The 16,874-nt window shown below is 37.2% G+C and overlaps 1 protein-coding gene and 1 pseudogene across 1 annotated transcript; one reads left to right on the top strand and one right to left on the bottom strand.

Moving 5' to 3' along the window:
* Window positions 1–489: 489 nt before the first annotated feature.
* Window positions 490–4,025, bottom strand: LOC146474248 (somatostatin receptor type 5-like). The gene has a single exon (XM_085117279.1). The coding sequence runs from the start codon at window positions 2,180–2,182 to the stop codon at window positions 1,316–1,318; it is 867 nt and encodes a 288-aa protein (XP_084973405.1). The 5' UTR covers window positions 2,183–4,025; the 3' UTR covers window positions 490–1,315.
* Window positions 4,026–6,118: 2,093 nt separating this feature from the next.
* LOC146474247 (uncharacterized) lies at window positions 6,119–8,545 on the top strand (annotated as a pseudogene).
* The last annotated feature ends 8,329 nt before the right edge of the window (window positions 8,546–16,874 follow it).

Raw genomic sequence — 16,874 nt, 5'->3', positions numbered from 1 at the left:
CGAGTTGGCTATAATCATCTCATATTCAACAAGCGTGATTGGAATAATTGTTTTATGTTATTAAAAAACAACCAAGAAAGATTGTTAGATCTTATTGATTTCACTTTGCAAGAACGACCAGAAGACAATTTAATGGTCGTTATTTCTCGGCCATGGTATAATGGCTCATAAACCATGGCCGGTAAGCCAATGAAATCCCAAGAATTGCATTATGCAATGATCCAGTTTATTAATAATTTATATTAGTAACTGCCAATACACACGGTGGAACAAATGGATAATTCTACAACATCTATTTTTGTACTGATTTCCCTTTTAATCCAGTTTAATTCAACTGAAGTCGCCATACTATACTTTTTTGATATTTATTTTTATATCAATCCTATCCGATACTATAGTACATACTTGTTGCACCCACACTTGAGACGGATTCAAGATCCCACGCTCAACTAAGAGTGATGGATCTGAGATCGCTTAGGACTGACAAGGTTTCACTGTTATAGCAGTACAGAGTTCACACTGATTATGGCTTAACCCGGTTTTTTGAAGGATATGGAAGTTTTAATTAGTTCCTTCCCCCTCCTAGATGTGATGCGAGTCTATTGGAAGGTTACCTCCTAGTATTGTGACTCATTTATGTCGTGTACTGAGCAAGGATTTACAATACGACAGTGCAGAGGGAGATCCATACACAAAGCGTTCACCACTGCACCACTGAAGCTGGGAATAAGATGAGGTTAGATCTATTAAGTTTCGCTAGATAAATTCCATATAAATAATAAGCTATAAATATGTATATTCAAATCCTATGAGTATGCACAATGTTTTTCCCATGAACCTAGTTTAATGGCCTAAGCTCCCACGAGTCTCCTGTAGCTCAGTGGTAGAGCATCCGAACCGTAGTAATCGAAAGGTCTTATGTTCGGCTCCTGATAGGAGCACTCGGATTTTTTTCCGAGTTTGCCTGTGTCACTTTCTGGAATAATACGTCATTCTCATTCATTCACCAGACTTAGAGATATAATATCACATTTATTTCATATAAGCTATAAATATATTCACAATATCACACATAGTCGTCATTAGGCGACCAGCCTCAATCGAAAACCTTGACAACGAAATCAAGCAGCCGCATCAATCCTTCCTCAGTCCTACCAAATCTAGATTTGTGAGAACTCCAGTTGAATAAAGTTGATACTAGTAAAACAGCTAGATAATCCAGAAACCGTTCGAATACACCCATTAGCTCCCAACTTGAAGGTAACACAGGGAGAAAGTTCAGATTTTTGTTCTTCAGGAGGCTCCAGCTCAACGCTTAATTAACACTGTACTTCCTTGATGCCCTTCTCGGTTTCAACCTTTTAAGCATTTCTTTAAAGATGGGCATCCTAAAGCTATATATGATTGGATTAACAATGGAACTGCCTATATTAAAAAGTGTTCCACTATAAAGTAGTGGAACTGAAAACTCGCACTCACAGAAAATATAGATAAAATACGATACACTTCCCGGGAGCCAGCAAACAAATGACGCCGCTATAACAACAAACAAGGTTCTTGACAACTTCATGTTCTGTTCCTCGTTATTTTGTCTGTTTTGATGTTTTGCAGCGGGAACCGCTCTGAATTGAAGTCTTGTTCGAATACTCAAGTAACTGATGCAGATTATTACGAGAGATGAAAACTGCATGATGCAGACGGGCACCATTGTATAAGTATAACCGAACACTTTGAATGAATTAAGCGAAAGCAATGTTGCCACCGTTAAACCACCCGCCCAAACAACAGCAGTGCCACATATGTACATCTTTGTGCTGGCGACTCGATGCCGAAGAGGCCAAATAACAGCATAAGCACGCTCCAATGAAATTAGAACAAGGGAAAATAAAGACGTAATTGAAAACATCGTTGGAATTATGACCGTCATGTTGTCATGTGTGGTTTCTTTCATCATTTTACCTTTTTCAAAATGCTGTGGAATTGTCCCTGATGCTACACCGGGTAACTCTGTTAATCCTACTAAAAGATCCGCGACGGCCAAGTTGATGAGAAGAATTGAAGTTCGCTTCAGTCGTTTACGATGAGTCCAGAAAACATAAATGGTAAAAATATTTCCGATTGAAATTATTGCACATTCAAGTACCATGATACTGCAGATGATCTTAGCCGCAGTAGTCCACATTTTAAAAGCGCCTCTAGGCCGAGATAATATTATCAGTATTCCGTCTCTTTATCCCGATTCCGATTTGATTATTTGTTGCGTGTGAACATGCAAGCTAAGCTAAGTTTCTTCACGGGAGTTCAAATGAAGGTTGCTTTGGAGAAGAGCAGGTTCGTGTTCGAAAAGCTCTGCTCGAGGTGTACGTGTTCAAAAGTGACAAGAGTGTTCCGCCAACAGGATGTCACAACCAGCGAAGCAAAGACAATGCCTAAACCAATTTATATATTTATTTACTTTGAGTTCAGTTTTAGTCAATAAGTTTTAAATTAAATATTGAAGGCATAATACAACGAAAAATCAATTTGTACGCGATTCTATACTCCCTTTCATCAAGATTAAATGATAAGAGATTTGACCTGGATAACTGATTAATTTTCACTCACATGCAACGGATATTACCTCTGTTTTCTTCCAAGATGAAAGTTTTGAAAGTCACTTACTACGACTAATAAAACCATTTATTTTTTACAGTTGTTTGATTTTTAGTCTAAGTAACTAGGAATGCTATCAACATTAATTTTAGACTCAGGTCATTTTTCAATGTAGATGTTAAGTTGTCTCTCAATTAAACCGCACTCATGCGCTAGACAGGTAAAGTTAAAGTATTGTCTTTGTAATCTTTTTTTTTTTCTCCTTTTTACCGCTTTCCTTTCTTGTTCTTCTTTGGTTGTAGGACTTCCAATCGTGAATTCTTGTGAACAAACCTATTTTTCTTTTCATCTTGTGGTCTCTGTTAAGTTTCATTATCCTTAGCTTTGTTTTGCTTGCAAATTGTTTTTATTCAATCTATGATATTGTAAAACATCCATGTACAATTATTTCGAATTCGCTCTGTTTTTAAACAACTTCGTCATAGTGGCTTTAAACATGGGCATTCTATAACTGTACACGATTGGATTCACAAGTGAGTTGGCGAATTGTAGAATATCTGCTATCCACAGTAAAATCGATTTTATAGTTTCGTCAGCATCATCTTCAACCTTCAAACCCAAAGTGCTGTACATGATTATCGCTGGAAGCCAAAAGGCAAACGACAAACCAATGACAACGAACAAAGTTTTGGACAATTTCACGTTCTGTTCAATAGTTTTCCTGTTATGAGCTTCAACTGCAGGATTCGTGTTCCGTAGACGCTTTCTAATTGTCATGTACGTTGCCAAAATCACACAAAGACAGACAAACAACATTGAGTTAATGATCAAAAACGAGGTCTTCTTGGTTATTTTGTTATCAAGTGTAAAGAAGACCACAGTCGTTATACATAAGCCGGTCACCCAAACTAAAACAATGCTGATGATGTAAGTTTGAGTGCTTGCCACTCTGTGACGAAGAGGCCAAAGCAAAGCATAAGCACGCTCCAACGAGATTACAAGAAGGAATAGAAGGGAAATGTTTGCAAAAGAGCCAACTATGGCCGCCCATTCATTAACGAAGATAACCTTTCCTTGAGGTATGGTTATGGTTGCTGTAATTATCAGTTCAGTTGCTCCTACAAGTAGATCAGTGACCGCGAGGTTGATCAGTAGATAGCAAGGTCGTTTGAGAGAAGCTCTTTGATTCCAGAAAACGAACACTGTGAAAGCATTCCCGATGCAGATCAAAATTGTTTCGATTGTGACAACAACGACAAATATCAAAGTTACTGGATTGGACATTTCAGATAGCGTAAATCTGAGCAAAAGTCTTTTCTTTTCAGTTGCCTGATAATAGATTTTAACTGCTAGCAAGGTTCGACACTTTAAGAGAGGATAGATGTTAAAAAATAAGAATCAGAATGTTTGACGCCTAGCAAGCTTCCAGAAGTGTCGACCGTATGAGATAGGCGGAGGTTCAATGTAAAACTGCAGATTTTGGTTTGAATATCATTTATCTCTTTTTGTTTACACCTTTATAAACTCAAATGCAAAGTGATTTTCTATACTAAGATTAATTATTTTCCCTTGTCATTATACCAAACAGAATCAAACAATACTTTTAAAATTGTATATAAGGCAAATTCAGAGTGCCAGCACCCTTCTGTGACGCCCTTTTGTTTTATTAGACAAGTTGTCTTCACTAAGGAAATTGAGTTTCCACAATACTTTTCATTATCTTTGAGAAATTTTGTTTGCACCTGGTACTTTAACTTTCCTGTCTTGCAGGTTTTGTTTACATTAAAAGTGGAAGGTACTATTTTTTTTTAATTTTCTGATCAAAACTCTTCAAAATGGCCTGCGTATGCAAACAAAGAAAGCTCAGTGTATTATCGAGAATTTTCAGAGCCAACATTTTGTCGCTTTATAATAATTAGGCGACGTTTCGAAAATAAAAACCTGGGCTCTTCCAAAATTTTGGGGCAAGGGAGCTTTACTTGGCCAATATCGGTCCTTTACCCTGGGTCCTTTTTCAGTCTTACTTCCACTTTATTATCGTGCCGCACACTAAATGTTTCCGATCATTCTGCGCGATGCAACAGAATCACTGGAAATAGCTACGCTCTTACTGTTGCGTTGCATCGTTAAAAATTTTGAAATGTGAAAATTGAAATGAGATAGTGGAAACCGTCTTGCTTTGGTTTTGCTCTCAGTGGTTTAACGACGAGATTATCCGATAAACAGCCTGATCAAAAATACGTTTTAAAATGAGCAAAATGTTCAAACTTGCGGTAACTGTAGAGTGACATGAAAATAAATTGCCTTGAGCTCCTGACCTGTGGCAATATGATAAAACATGAGAAACTCAAGAGTAGATAATCGAAATAGGATAGAAAAGAGGAGTACAATGAACGTACATCAAGAAGACTAACTTCTGTACCTTCTTTAAAAGCGATCAAACATGTCAAAGTGAAAGGACTTAAGCCAGAGTATTCAGTAGGAAATTGGGAATGTCATGCTGTTCTCGGCTACTTCATTAACTTTCAATGCGCACCATAAGCACTATATACAGACAAACAAACTAAATAAACAACAACATTGTATTTCACTACCTTGATTAATTTTAAATCACCTGCTTCGTTAGGAACGGTCAAAACAACACACAGCTAGCAGATTCTGACTTACCGACTGATTCAGTGAATTGAGCTGGACTTATTTTGACCAAAAACGCATTTAACAAGATATGTCTTCTGCTGCAGTTTTTATCGTATTTTGCGTTGTTATTTCGATTGAGACTTTACTCATTTGCATTGGGAACACATTAACCATTTACGTGTTTTGGAAAAAGCGACGAACTCTACAGAAGGCAAGTTACCTTTTGATCAATCTCGCAGTTGCTGATCTTTTCGTGGGTGTCTTGGAAATAGTTTTACTTGGAACTCAGATTCAACCATATTTGTTCACTTATTCAGGATTAAAAGAACGAAGTTTTAGTTTTCACTATAGCCACGTTTTGTCATCTATACAAATTGTATTTGAGTGTTCTTCGGTGTTTTCACTCGCCGTTATTTCATTGGAACGTGTTTACGCCGTTGTGTGGCCTCTTCACCGCCGAACAGTTAGCAGCCGCGTGTATTTTTCAAGCATCGGATTTATCTGGGCAGCCGGCATTGGGGCCGGAGCGTTTTATATGCTATCAGCTGTTGGAGTTTTAAGTCCTACATACACTGGAGTGCCAATAAACGGGACTATTTTGTCATCCCTATGTGTCGTGTGTGTAAGCTACATGATTATACGAGCGCGAGTTAGACGCACTCCTCTCGTATTTGATCATCAAAGAAGGAGAAACATGGAACGTAACATTAAATTGTCCAAAACGTTCTTTATCGTGATAGGTTTGTCTCTTGCTTGCTGGGTTCCACCTACAGTTACTTATACTTTGGATAGGATGTGTGAGAATTGTATTTCAAGAATCGTTATGCTGGTAACAATTGTGTTACATTTGGCCAATTCAGTCGTCAACCCAGTGGTGTATTGTTATAGGATGCCGATGTTTAAGGAAGAATTGAAGAGATGTTTTGACAAATGCAAGTTCCTTCGAAATGCAAGGAATGACCGCAAGACAAGTCCAGTTGGGTATTTTGATACCCGACTTTAGCTCAGCTAGTATCTCCTTGTAAACAAATAAATGAATAAATAAAAAATAATAAATAAATAAATAAATAAATAAATAAGATCTGCTAAAGCGGCAAAGACGTGAATATTAAAGATAAACTTATAAAGCCTCGACGTTTCCACGTCTTCAGGACGCCAGTACCAAGAGAAAGATAATCATTCTAAGATTGCAAGAAGACCTATTGAAAATTGAAAAAAATAACGCTTAGATGAACATAAAAGAAAGGTGTCCTCCATCTACAAACACTACAAGAATAAACACAATGGCTTGGTTCCTTCGAACCAAGAGAAAATAAGGGGACAGAGAGGGAGACCCCAAGTGTAGCCCTTGTGATATGTGAATTTTAAGCCGCCGTTACACGTTGAAACTTTTAGCTGAAACTTGTGTGCAACGGCGCTGCGAAACAAGTTTCAGCAGGCGTTGCGCCGTGTAACATGGTCGGTTTCGTGAAACGTTTTCGAACTTCCGTTGCGAGACAATTTTCACGCAAAGTAGAACCGGTTTCTACTTCTGCAACGGCTCGCAACGGTCGCAGTGGTGAAAAAGCAAGAGTTTCACCGTGTAACACCACTTCGTGAAACTTGTCTCGTTTGCCGTTGCACGCAAGTTTCAGCTAAAAGTTTCAACGTGTAACGGCGGCTTTAATTAAGCTATTTTTTCCTACGTCGTGGAAACGGAAGTCTGTTTTCGTCTCGGGAAACTGACTTCTGCTTAGACGATCCCATCATCATCATCATCATCAATCCCAGCGAACACCCCTAGTTTCCCTCTCTGTCTCCTTAGTTTCTCTTGTTGGAACTTAGTTAGTTAGTTTCGCGTGCTTGCCAAGTGCAAAAACAAGTTTGACTGCCTCGTCAAAGAGATGCTTTTTATACGTAAGCTTGTCCCGGTTTAAACGTTAACGTGCAAACCGACTCTATTCGTGCCAAGGTCTTTCTTGAATACCTTATGTTAAATTTTTCAACTTTCAATAGGTCTTCTTGCAATCTTAGATGAATTATCTTTCTCTTGATAATGGCGTCATGAAGACGTCGAAACATGGAGGTTTTATAAGTTTATCTTTAATGTATGTATTCAAATAAATAAATAAATAAATAAATAAATAAACAAAACTTCCTGAGTATATATGTCATTAACAGTGAAAATGTTTAATCAGGGTGATAGGTGAAGTTTATAAGTTAATACTGGTGGCAGAAGACCATGAACGAAAATGCTGCTGGTATACGGCGTAGGAGCTAGTAACTACTCTAATCAACCAAACTGAGTAGAAATGAAAACAATGAGGCAAGGCTGACACTACGTAGAACTGAAAACTACATGATAGAACCAAAACTGAAAGCCAAAAAGCAAACTCTGCACATGGCTGGATTGGGTATCGTCAGCAAATTGCATGTATGCCAGTGAGAAATGGAACAATAATCCATGGGGACAGTTGTCGTGAAGTTACTAAGAGGCAGTTGAGATCTTAACTACAATTGCGGTTCGCCCAAATTTACTGAAGAACGTATTGAGAGAATTGTTGATGGGTCATATAGAGAAAATCGGATTCCTAACATTCTAGTTGTTTAAAATTCCGGTAAAATAATAGAACTATAATGGAAATAAGCGTAGACATTAAAATTGTTAAGCTTTCCACCTTAAACTTTTTAAGGCTGCTGCTTGTTTAAAGTGCAGTTGAAGCTCAAAACAGGAAAAGTATCGAACAGAATGTGAAATTGTCCCTCTTATTACTTCATGCAATCTCTTTGGAGCGCGCTTATGCTGTGCTTTGGCCTCTTCGTCACAGAGTGGCAAGCACTCAAACTTACATCATCAGCATTCTTTTAGTTTGGGTGACCGGCTTATGTATAATGACTGTGGTCTTTTTTACACTTAATAACAAAGTAACCAAGAAGACTTCGTTTTTCATCATTAAGTCAATGTTGTTTGTCTCTCTTTGCGTGATTTTGGCGACGTACATGACAATTAGAAAGCGTCTTCGGAACACGAATCCTGCAGTTGAAGCTCATAACAGGAAAACTATTGAACAGAATGTGAAATTGTCCAAAACTCTGTTTGTCGTTCGGCTTGTCGTTCGCCTTTTGGCTTCCAGTGATAACGATGTACACAGTCATGGCTTTGTACGTTGAATGTGCTAGCAAAATTTTAATGCTGATAGCAAGTATTCTACTGTTTGCGAACTCACTCGTGAATTCAATCGTGTACAGTTATAGAATGCCCATGTTTAAAGCCGCCATGAAGAAGCTGTTCAAAAACACAGCGAACTTATTTAAAATTAATTCAATATATCTTTAGTAGACTCGAAACTTATTTGTCCGCTCAGTGACATCTTGCAATCTGCGTTCGACAACAAGCTCTCAGCCACTGTTTTACATATTAAGAATAATGACAATCACTCTAAATTTGTTTTCCAATAATTATGGTTTCACGTTTTCATTTTTTTATTTTTTATTTTTGTAGCAAGAGATTAAGGAGAGATCTGATCAAGTTCAGAGGGCTTCACTCAGCGGTAAAGTACAGATAATTATGCAGCTATATACTTAGCTCTATTTAGAGACGATTTTGCAATGGTCTTCCGCGGTCGAGCCGTGTCTCTGGCTTAAACACAACATGATCAGTTGTAAAATAAAATTAAAGTTAATGTAGAATACTATAAGAAGCTTATGAATATACTAGTACCTTTTCTGTAAAACGGTAAAATAACGGTAAATACCTTAGATGGTAGCTACAACTAGAAGAAAGTATATAGTACTACATTGAATCAGGCACGTTGAAAACTTCAGAACTCAAAACTACTCGGAGGAAGCCTTATTAAACTAGTCACTAAAAAAGAAGGTCGGACGTTTAGCCTTGCCCGTGAATAGGAGAACTTTTCCATTCACCGATGGCACTCAGACAACAGAAAAGAAAAGAAACTAGTGTAGAAAGATGTCTTATAGATCATAGATCTTCCAAAGAACTTCTTTATTAATTTTTTATTTATTAATTATGTGAGTTTCCCGACTCGTTGAAGTTTTTCAAATTGTAGTCGTAAACGTTCTCAGCTTTATTTATCCAACCGTCGAAATCACAATTAGTTGACAAGGGCAGATCCACATATTACACCTCTGATCCTTGTTCGCTTTCGAGTTGCGATTCCCGTAAATATTGCAAATATTATCGAACAATGAGTGCTAAATGCCGATAAATCTAAACTGAACATTGAAGATGTAATATCCGACGGCGCATTAAACTTGATGGGAATTTTGAAAAACTAATAATTTTATAGATCAGAAGAACATTCAATTTCAATTGCAAAAAGCTTTAGTATTCAAACAGCTTTTTGATTAAAAAAAATGATCTGTTTCTTCCACATTGATGTGGCATCTTGAATATTCACTTTATCGTTGGTTTTGTTTTTCATTCACGTATTGAAATTTTACAGAGTAGAAGTAGAAAAGAATTTGTGTACTAAAAACAATTTCATGTTTGAGCAAGGCTGCTTTATCATACACCTGCTTAGGGGCTTTTTAGATGGAGGGAGGAAGACCCTAGCCCTAGGAAGATCCTAGAAGGCGAAACAACTTTTTGTTTAGTTTACATGCTGAAATTTCGGTCGAAGTGGTTACCAAGTGGAGAATGAAAAGAGAAAAAATTGTCTGCCTTTAGCAGCTGAACGCCCGGCTGCCGCCATGTTTGTTCTTTTTCGTTCCTAGCACTAGGACGGCTTCCAAGCGATGGAAGTTTATATGGTGCTAGGATCTTCATAGTTGCTACCTCTAAGAAGATCCTAGCGCTAGGGCAAGTGCAACCTTTTTCATGTAAACTGAATACAGAAAACATATGGCGCTAGGATGATCCTCCTTCTAGGATCTTCCTAGTGCTAGGATCATCCTCCCTCCATGTAAATTTTATCAAAATTCCCGTGATAATGCCCCTTTAAGATCATGACTGAAACTAGGGAACTTCACGACATTGAAGGTTTTCAACATTAACTATAATTAACAATAATTACTCCACGAGCGCGGGTTGGATACAACATGATACTTTTTAGATAGCGTGCCTCGTTGCCAGTATGATCATCTCGTATCCAACAAGCACGATACGAGTGGAATACTTGTTTTATTGACAAAAAAAAAAACCGGGAAAGGTTAATAAATATTGCTTTCTTTTCCCCCTGACACGTTCTCTTACTATTTTTGTGGGGCATGGTAAAATGGTCTAATACCGTGGCCGTCAAACCAATTAAATTCTAGAACGGCGTTATCTAATGAGTCAGTTTTTAATAATTCCAATGAGACATTAACTTTGTAAACAACTTCGTATTTATTTATTTATTTATTTATTTCAGGCGCATTAAACACTAGTTACTTAATCGATCGCAGAGTCCCTGACATCTAGGCTAGTTAAGGAGATATGTCCAAATACTAGTTACAATTTGTACAATCTTCATTCTGTTGATTTTAACTCACAGAATAATGTAAATTTGAAGAAGAATTCAAAATTTTAACTTTCTCATCTGTAGGACGAACAGACCAAATAAAGTTTAATGTATAGTAATTGTAAAGAGTTTTCATTCGACTCTATAGCTATATTTAATCATTTTGCCTTTTGTCTTAATTACTTTTACCTTGTAAAGTTCATATACATAATTCAGTCTTATGGCTGCAATGGGATAAACTTAATAAACTATCTATCTATTTATCTCAGTTATTTCTTTCTTCATTTATTTTACAAGCCAGTACTTGCTGCGCTAAAGTCGGGTATCAAAATACTCAAGCTGACCTATCCCGTCAATCCTAGCATGTCGAAGGAAATTGCATCTGCAATTGGTCAAACATCGGCATTCTATAACAATACACCACTGGGTTGACGATTGAATTAGCCATTTGTAGAACAAGTGTTACCAGCATAACGATTCTTGAAAAACAGTACTGACACCACCTATCCAAAGTGTAAGTAACTGTAGCTGGAACCCAGCATATAAGAGACAAACTTATCATGATAAACAACGTGTTTGATAATTTTATGTTACGTTCCATGTTTCTCCTTCTTTGATTATCAAATATGAGAGGAGTGCGTCTTACTTGCGTTCGTATAATCATGTAGCTTGCACACACGACACAGAGGGATGACAAAATAGTCACGTTTATCGGCACCTCAGAGTATATAGGACTTAAAACTTCAACAACTGATAGTAAATAAAGCGTTCCGGCACCAATGCCGGCTGCCCAGATGAATCTGATGCTTGTAAAATACACTCGGCTGCTAACTGTTCGGTGGTGAAGAGGCCACACAACAGCGTAAACACGTTCCAGCGAAATAACGGCGAGTGAAAACACAGAAGAACACGCGAATGTAATTTGTATACATGTCAAAAAGTGCCTTTTCCGAGAATTAGAAATGTGGATATTAAATTCTGGATAATTGAACAAATATGGTTGAATCTGAGTTGCAAGCGAAATTATCTGCAACACACCCACGAGAAGATCAGCAACTGCGAGATTGATCAAAAGGTAACTTGCCTTCTGTAGAGTTCGTCGCTTTTTCCAAAACACGTAAATAGTGAATGTGTTCCCAGTGCAAATAAGGAAATCTTCAATGGAAAGAACAACACAAAATACGATAAAAACTGCAGAAGACATGTCTTGTTAGTTAAATGCGTTTGATGTCAAAATGGCCGATAAATCAGAATCTGATAGCAGTTTGTTGTGCAAAGCCTTGACTGTTCCCGGCTGACGAAGCAGGTGATTTAAAATTAATCAAGGAAGTGAAGGTTATTGTTTATTTAGTTTGTTTGTCTGTATATAGTGCTCAGGTGGGCTCAAAATAACCCCATGAAGCCTATGTGTACTGAAAGTAAATTAAGCAGCGGAACGGCGTGACATTCTTTATTTCATTCAAGTCCTTTAAGTCCTTTAATTAACTAACATAGTTTTTTGATAAAAATATTACTCATTATATTTGTGGATTTATATATGTTCAATATCTTGTCGTCCTCTTTTATATACGCCAGATTAATGAGTTATATCGAATTTCTACTGCGTTGTTGTATGACTTAAGGCTAGCTAGAAGTAGACTAAGGTTGAAGAAAAATTCACAAAATAATGCGTCATTGGCCGAAAATTCTAAAACACTAAAAAAAAAAAACCAAAAACCACAACATAACTGCGAACAAGGGAGTAAGGGTGTGTCGGTAGGTGTGTATTCTGTTGATCTGAGGCGGTGTTATTCTGAAAGGTATTGCTTTAGGCTTTGTTTCTTCGCAACAACAAAGCATTTTTCTCTCTAGCAAGCAGTGCCGTTCATCGGAAAAGCACGAGAGGAATTGAAGGAATTAATTTCCTTGTAAAATTTGTTTAACACATGAACCGAGCAATTTAACAACGAAGGTATTTAACTGAAACAAATATCTGCCCGTCCGTGCTGACTGACCAAAGTAGTCAATAAAAATTGAAATGTGATAATTAAGTAATAGCCAAGGAAGAGCTTAGCGTCGAGTTGGCTAAAATCATCTCATATCGAACAAGCGTGATAGGAAGAATTGTTTTATTTTATTAAAAAAATCAAAAAAGATTGGTAGGTCTTACTCATTTCACTTTGCAAGAACAACCAGAAGACAATTTAATGGTCGCTATTTCTCGGGCATTGTATATTTATAGCTTATATACCATGGCCGCTAAGCCAATCAAATCCCAAGAATTGCATTATGCAATGATCCATTTTTTAATAATTTATATTAGTAGCTGCCAATACACACGGTGGCACAAATGGATAATTCTACAACATCTATCTTTTGTACTGATTTCCTTTTAATCCAGTGTAATTCAACTTAAGACGCCATACTATACTTTTTGATATTTATTTTTATATCAATCCTCTACGATACTATAGTACATACTTGTTGCACCAACACTTATGGTAGAAGGATTTTGAGACGGATTCGAGATCCCACGCTCAACTAAGAGTGATGGACCTGAGACCGCCTAGGATCAAGGTTTCACTGTTGTAGCAGTACAGAGTGCACACTGATTATGAATCAGCTCAGGCCTTGCTTTCATTAAAAAGCACTTTTGGGCTTAACCCGGTTTTTTGGAGTAAATGGAAGTTTTAATTAGTTCCCTCCCCCTCCTAGATGCGATGAGTGTCCATTGGAGGGTTACCTCCCAGTATTGTGACCCATTTATGTCGTGTGCTGAGTAAGAATTCACAATACGACAGTGCAGAGGGGGATCCATACGCATTAACCTTAACCTTAAACCATCGACCTATCGTAGCTTTAACCACTGCACCAGTGAAGGTGGGAATAAGATGAGGTTACTGTTTCTCACTAGATAAAATTAATAAATAGTAAGCTATAAATATATTCACAATATCAAACGTACTCATCATTAGGCGACCAGCCTCAATCGAAAACCTTGACAACGAAATCAAGCAGCCGCATCAATCCTTCCTCAGTTCTACCAAATCGAGATTTGTGAGAAACTGAATAATGTTGATACTAGTAAAACAGATAATCCAGAAAACGTTCGAATACACACATTAGCTCCCAACTTGCAGGGAACACAAGGAGAAAGTTCAGATTTTTGTTCTTCAGGAGGCTCGAGCTCAAAGTTTAATTGACACTGTACTTCCTTGATGCCCTTCTCGGTTTCAACCTTTTAAGCATTTCTTTAAAGATGGGCATTCTAAAGCTATATATGACTGGATTAACAATGGAACTGCCTATATTAAAAAGTGTTCCACTATAAAGTAGTGGAACTGAAAATTCACACTCACAGAAAACATAGATAAAATACGATACACTTCCTGGGAGCCAGCAAACAAATGACGCCGCTATAACAATAAACAAGGTTCTTGACAACTTCATGTTCTGTTCCTCGTTATTTTGTCTGTTTTGATGTTTTGCGGCTGGAATCGCTCTGAATTGAAGTCTTGTTCGAATACTCAAGTAACTGATGCAGATTATTACGAGAGATGAAAACTGCATGATGCAGACGGGCACCATTGTATAAGTATAACCGAACACTTTGAATGAATTAAGCGAAAGCAAAGTTGCCACCGTTACACCACCCACCCAAACAACAGCAGTGCCACATATGTACATCTTTGTGCTGGCGACTCGATGCCGAAGAGGCCAAATAACCGCATAAGCACGCTCCAAGGAAATTAGAACAAGGCAAAATAAGGACGTTAATGAAAACATCGTTGGAATTATGACCGTCATGTTGTCATGTGTGGTTTCTTTCATCATTTTACCTTTTTCAAAATGCTGTGGAATTGTCCCTGATGCTATACCGGGTAACTCTGTTAATCCTACTAAAAGATCTGCGACGGCCAAGTTGATGAGAAGAATTGAAGTTCGCTTCAGTCGTTTACGATGAGTCCAGAAAACATAAATGGTAAAAATATTTCCGATTAAAATTATTGCGCATTCAAGGACCATGATACTGCAGATGATCTTAGCGGCAGTAGTCCACATTTTAAAAGCACTTCTAGACCGAGATGATATTACCAGAATTCCGTCTCTTTAACCATGCATCATTTCGATTTGATTACTTGTTGGGTGTGAACATGTTTCTTCACGAAAGTTCAAATGAAGGTTGCTTTGGAGAGGAGCAGGTTCGTGTTCAAAAAGCTCTGCTCGAGGTGTGCGTGTTCAAAAGTGACAAGAGTCTTCCGCCAACAGGATCTTACAACCAACGAAGCAAAGACAATACCCAAACTTTTTGTTATTCACTTTGAGCTCAGTTTTAGTCAATAAGTTTTCAATTAAAAATTGACGGCATAATACAACGAAAAATCAATTTGTACGCGATTCTATACTCCCTTCAACAATAGAGATTTGACCTGGATAACTCATTAATTTTCACTCACATGCAACGGATATTACATCTTTTTTCTTTCAAGATGAAATTTTTGAAAGTCACTTACTACAAGTAATAAAACCATTTATTTTTTCCCAGTTGTTTGAATTTTCAGTCTAAATGACTAGGAATGCTATCAGCATTAATTTTAGACTCAGGTCATTATTCAATGTAGATTTTAAATTATCTCTCAATTAAACGCGCTCATGCATTATACAAGTAAAGTTAAAGTATTGTCTTCGATAAAACTTTAAGGGTTGTAATCTTTGATTTTTCTCGTTTTCGCTGCTTTCCTTTCTTGTTCTCCTTTGGTTGTAGGACTTCCAATAGTGAATTCTTGTGAAGAAAACTATTTTTGTTTTCATCTTGTGGTCTCTGTTAGGTTTCATTATCCTTAGCTTTGTTTTGTTTTTATTCAATCTATGATATTGTAAAACATCCATGTACAATTAATTCGAATTCGCTCTGTTTTTAAACAACTCCTTCATAGTGGCTTTAAACATGGGCATTCTATAACTGTACACGATTGGATTTACAAGTGAGTTGCCGAATTGTAGAATATCTGCTATCCACACTAAAATCAATTTTATAGTTTCGTCAGCATATTCAACCTTCAAAACTAAAGTGCTGTACATGATTATCGCTGGAAGCCAAAAGGCAAACGACAAACCAATGACAACGAACAAAGTTTTGGACAATTTCACATTCTGTTCAATAGTTTTCCTGTTATGAGCTTCAACTGCAGGATTCGTGTTCCGTAGACGATTTCTAATTGTCATGTACGTCGCCAAAATCACACAAAGACAGACAAACAACATTGAGTTAATGATCAAAAACGAAGTCTTCTTGGTTATTTTAAGTGTAAAAAAGACCACAGTCATTATACATAAGCCGGTCACCCAAACTAAAACAATGCTGATGATGTAAGTTTGAGTGCTTGCCGTTCTGTGACGAAGAGGCCAAAGCACAGCATAAGCACGCTCCAACGAGATTACAAGAAGAAATAGGAGGGAAATGTTTGCGAAAGAGCCAAATATGGCCGCCCATTTATTAGCGAAGATAACCTTTCCTTGAGGTATGGTTATTGTTGCTGTAATTATCAGTTCAGTTGCTCCTACAAGTAGATCAGTGACCGCGAGGTTGATCAGTAGATAGCAAGGTCGTTTGAGAGAAGCTCTTTGATTCCAGAAAACGAACACTGTGAAAGCATTCCCGATGCAGATCAAAATTGTTTCGATTGTGACAACAACGACAAATATCAAAGTTACTGCGTTGGACATTTCATATAGCGTAAATCTGAGCCAAAGTCTTCTCTTTGCAGTTGCCTGATAATAGATTTTAACTGGTAGCAAGGTTCGACACTTAAAGAGAGGACAGATGTTAAAAAAATTAAGAATCAGAATGTTTGACGCCTAGCAAGCTTCCAGAAGTGTCGACCGTATGAGATAGGCGGAGGTTCAATGTAAAACTGCAGATTTTGGTTTGAATTGTCATTTATGTCTTTTTGTTTATACCTTTATAAACTCAAATGCAAAGTAATTTGCTATACTAAGATTAATTATTTTCTCTTGTCATTATACCAAACAGAGTCAAACAATATCAAGCAATTCTTTTAAAATTGTATATAAGGCAAATTCAAAGTGCTAGCACCCTTGTGTGACGGCCTTTTATTTTATCAGACAGGTTGTCTTTACTAAGGAAATTGAGTTTTCACAATACTTTTCATAATCTCTAAAAAATTTTGTTTGCACCTGGTACTTTACCTTTCCTGTCTTGCA

The sequence above is a fragment of the Pavona decussata genome, unplaced genomic scaffold (assembly GCF_977016875.1).
Source record: "Pavona decussata unplaced genomic scaffold, jaPavDecu1.1 SCAFFOLD_91, whole genome shotgun sequence".
Lineage (NCBI taxonomy): Eukaryota > Metazoa > Cnidaria > Anthozoa > Scleractinia > Agariciidae > Pavona > Pavona decussata.
This window is presented reverse-complemented; position numbering and strand designations above follow the sequence as displayed.

Coding starts and splice junctions, on each gene's coding strand:
- LOC146474248 (XM_085117279.1), bottom strand. CDS start 2,182: ATGTGGACTACTGCGGCTAAGATCATCTGCAGTATCATGGTACTTGAA.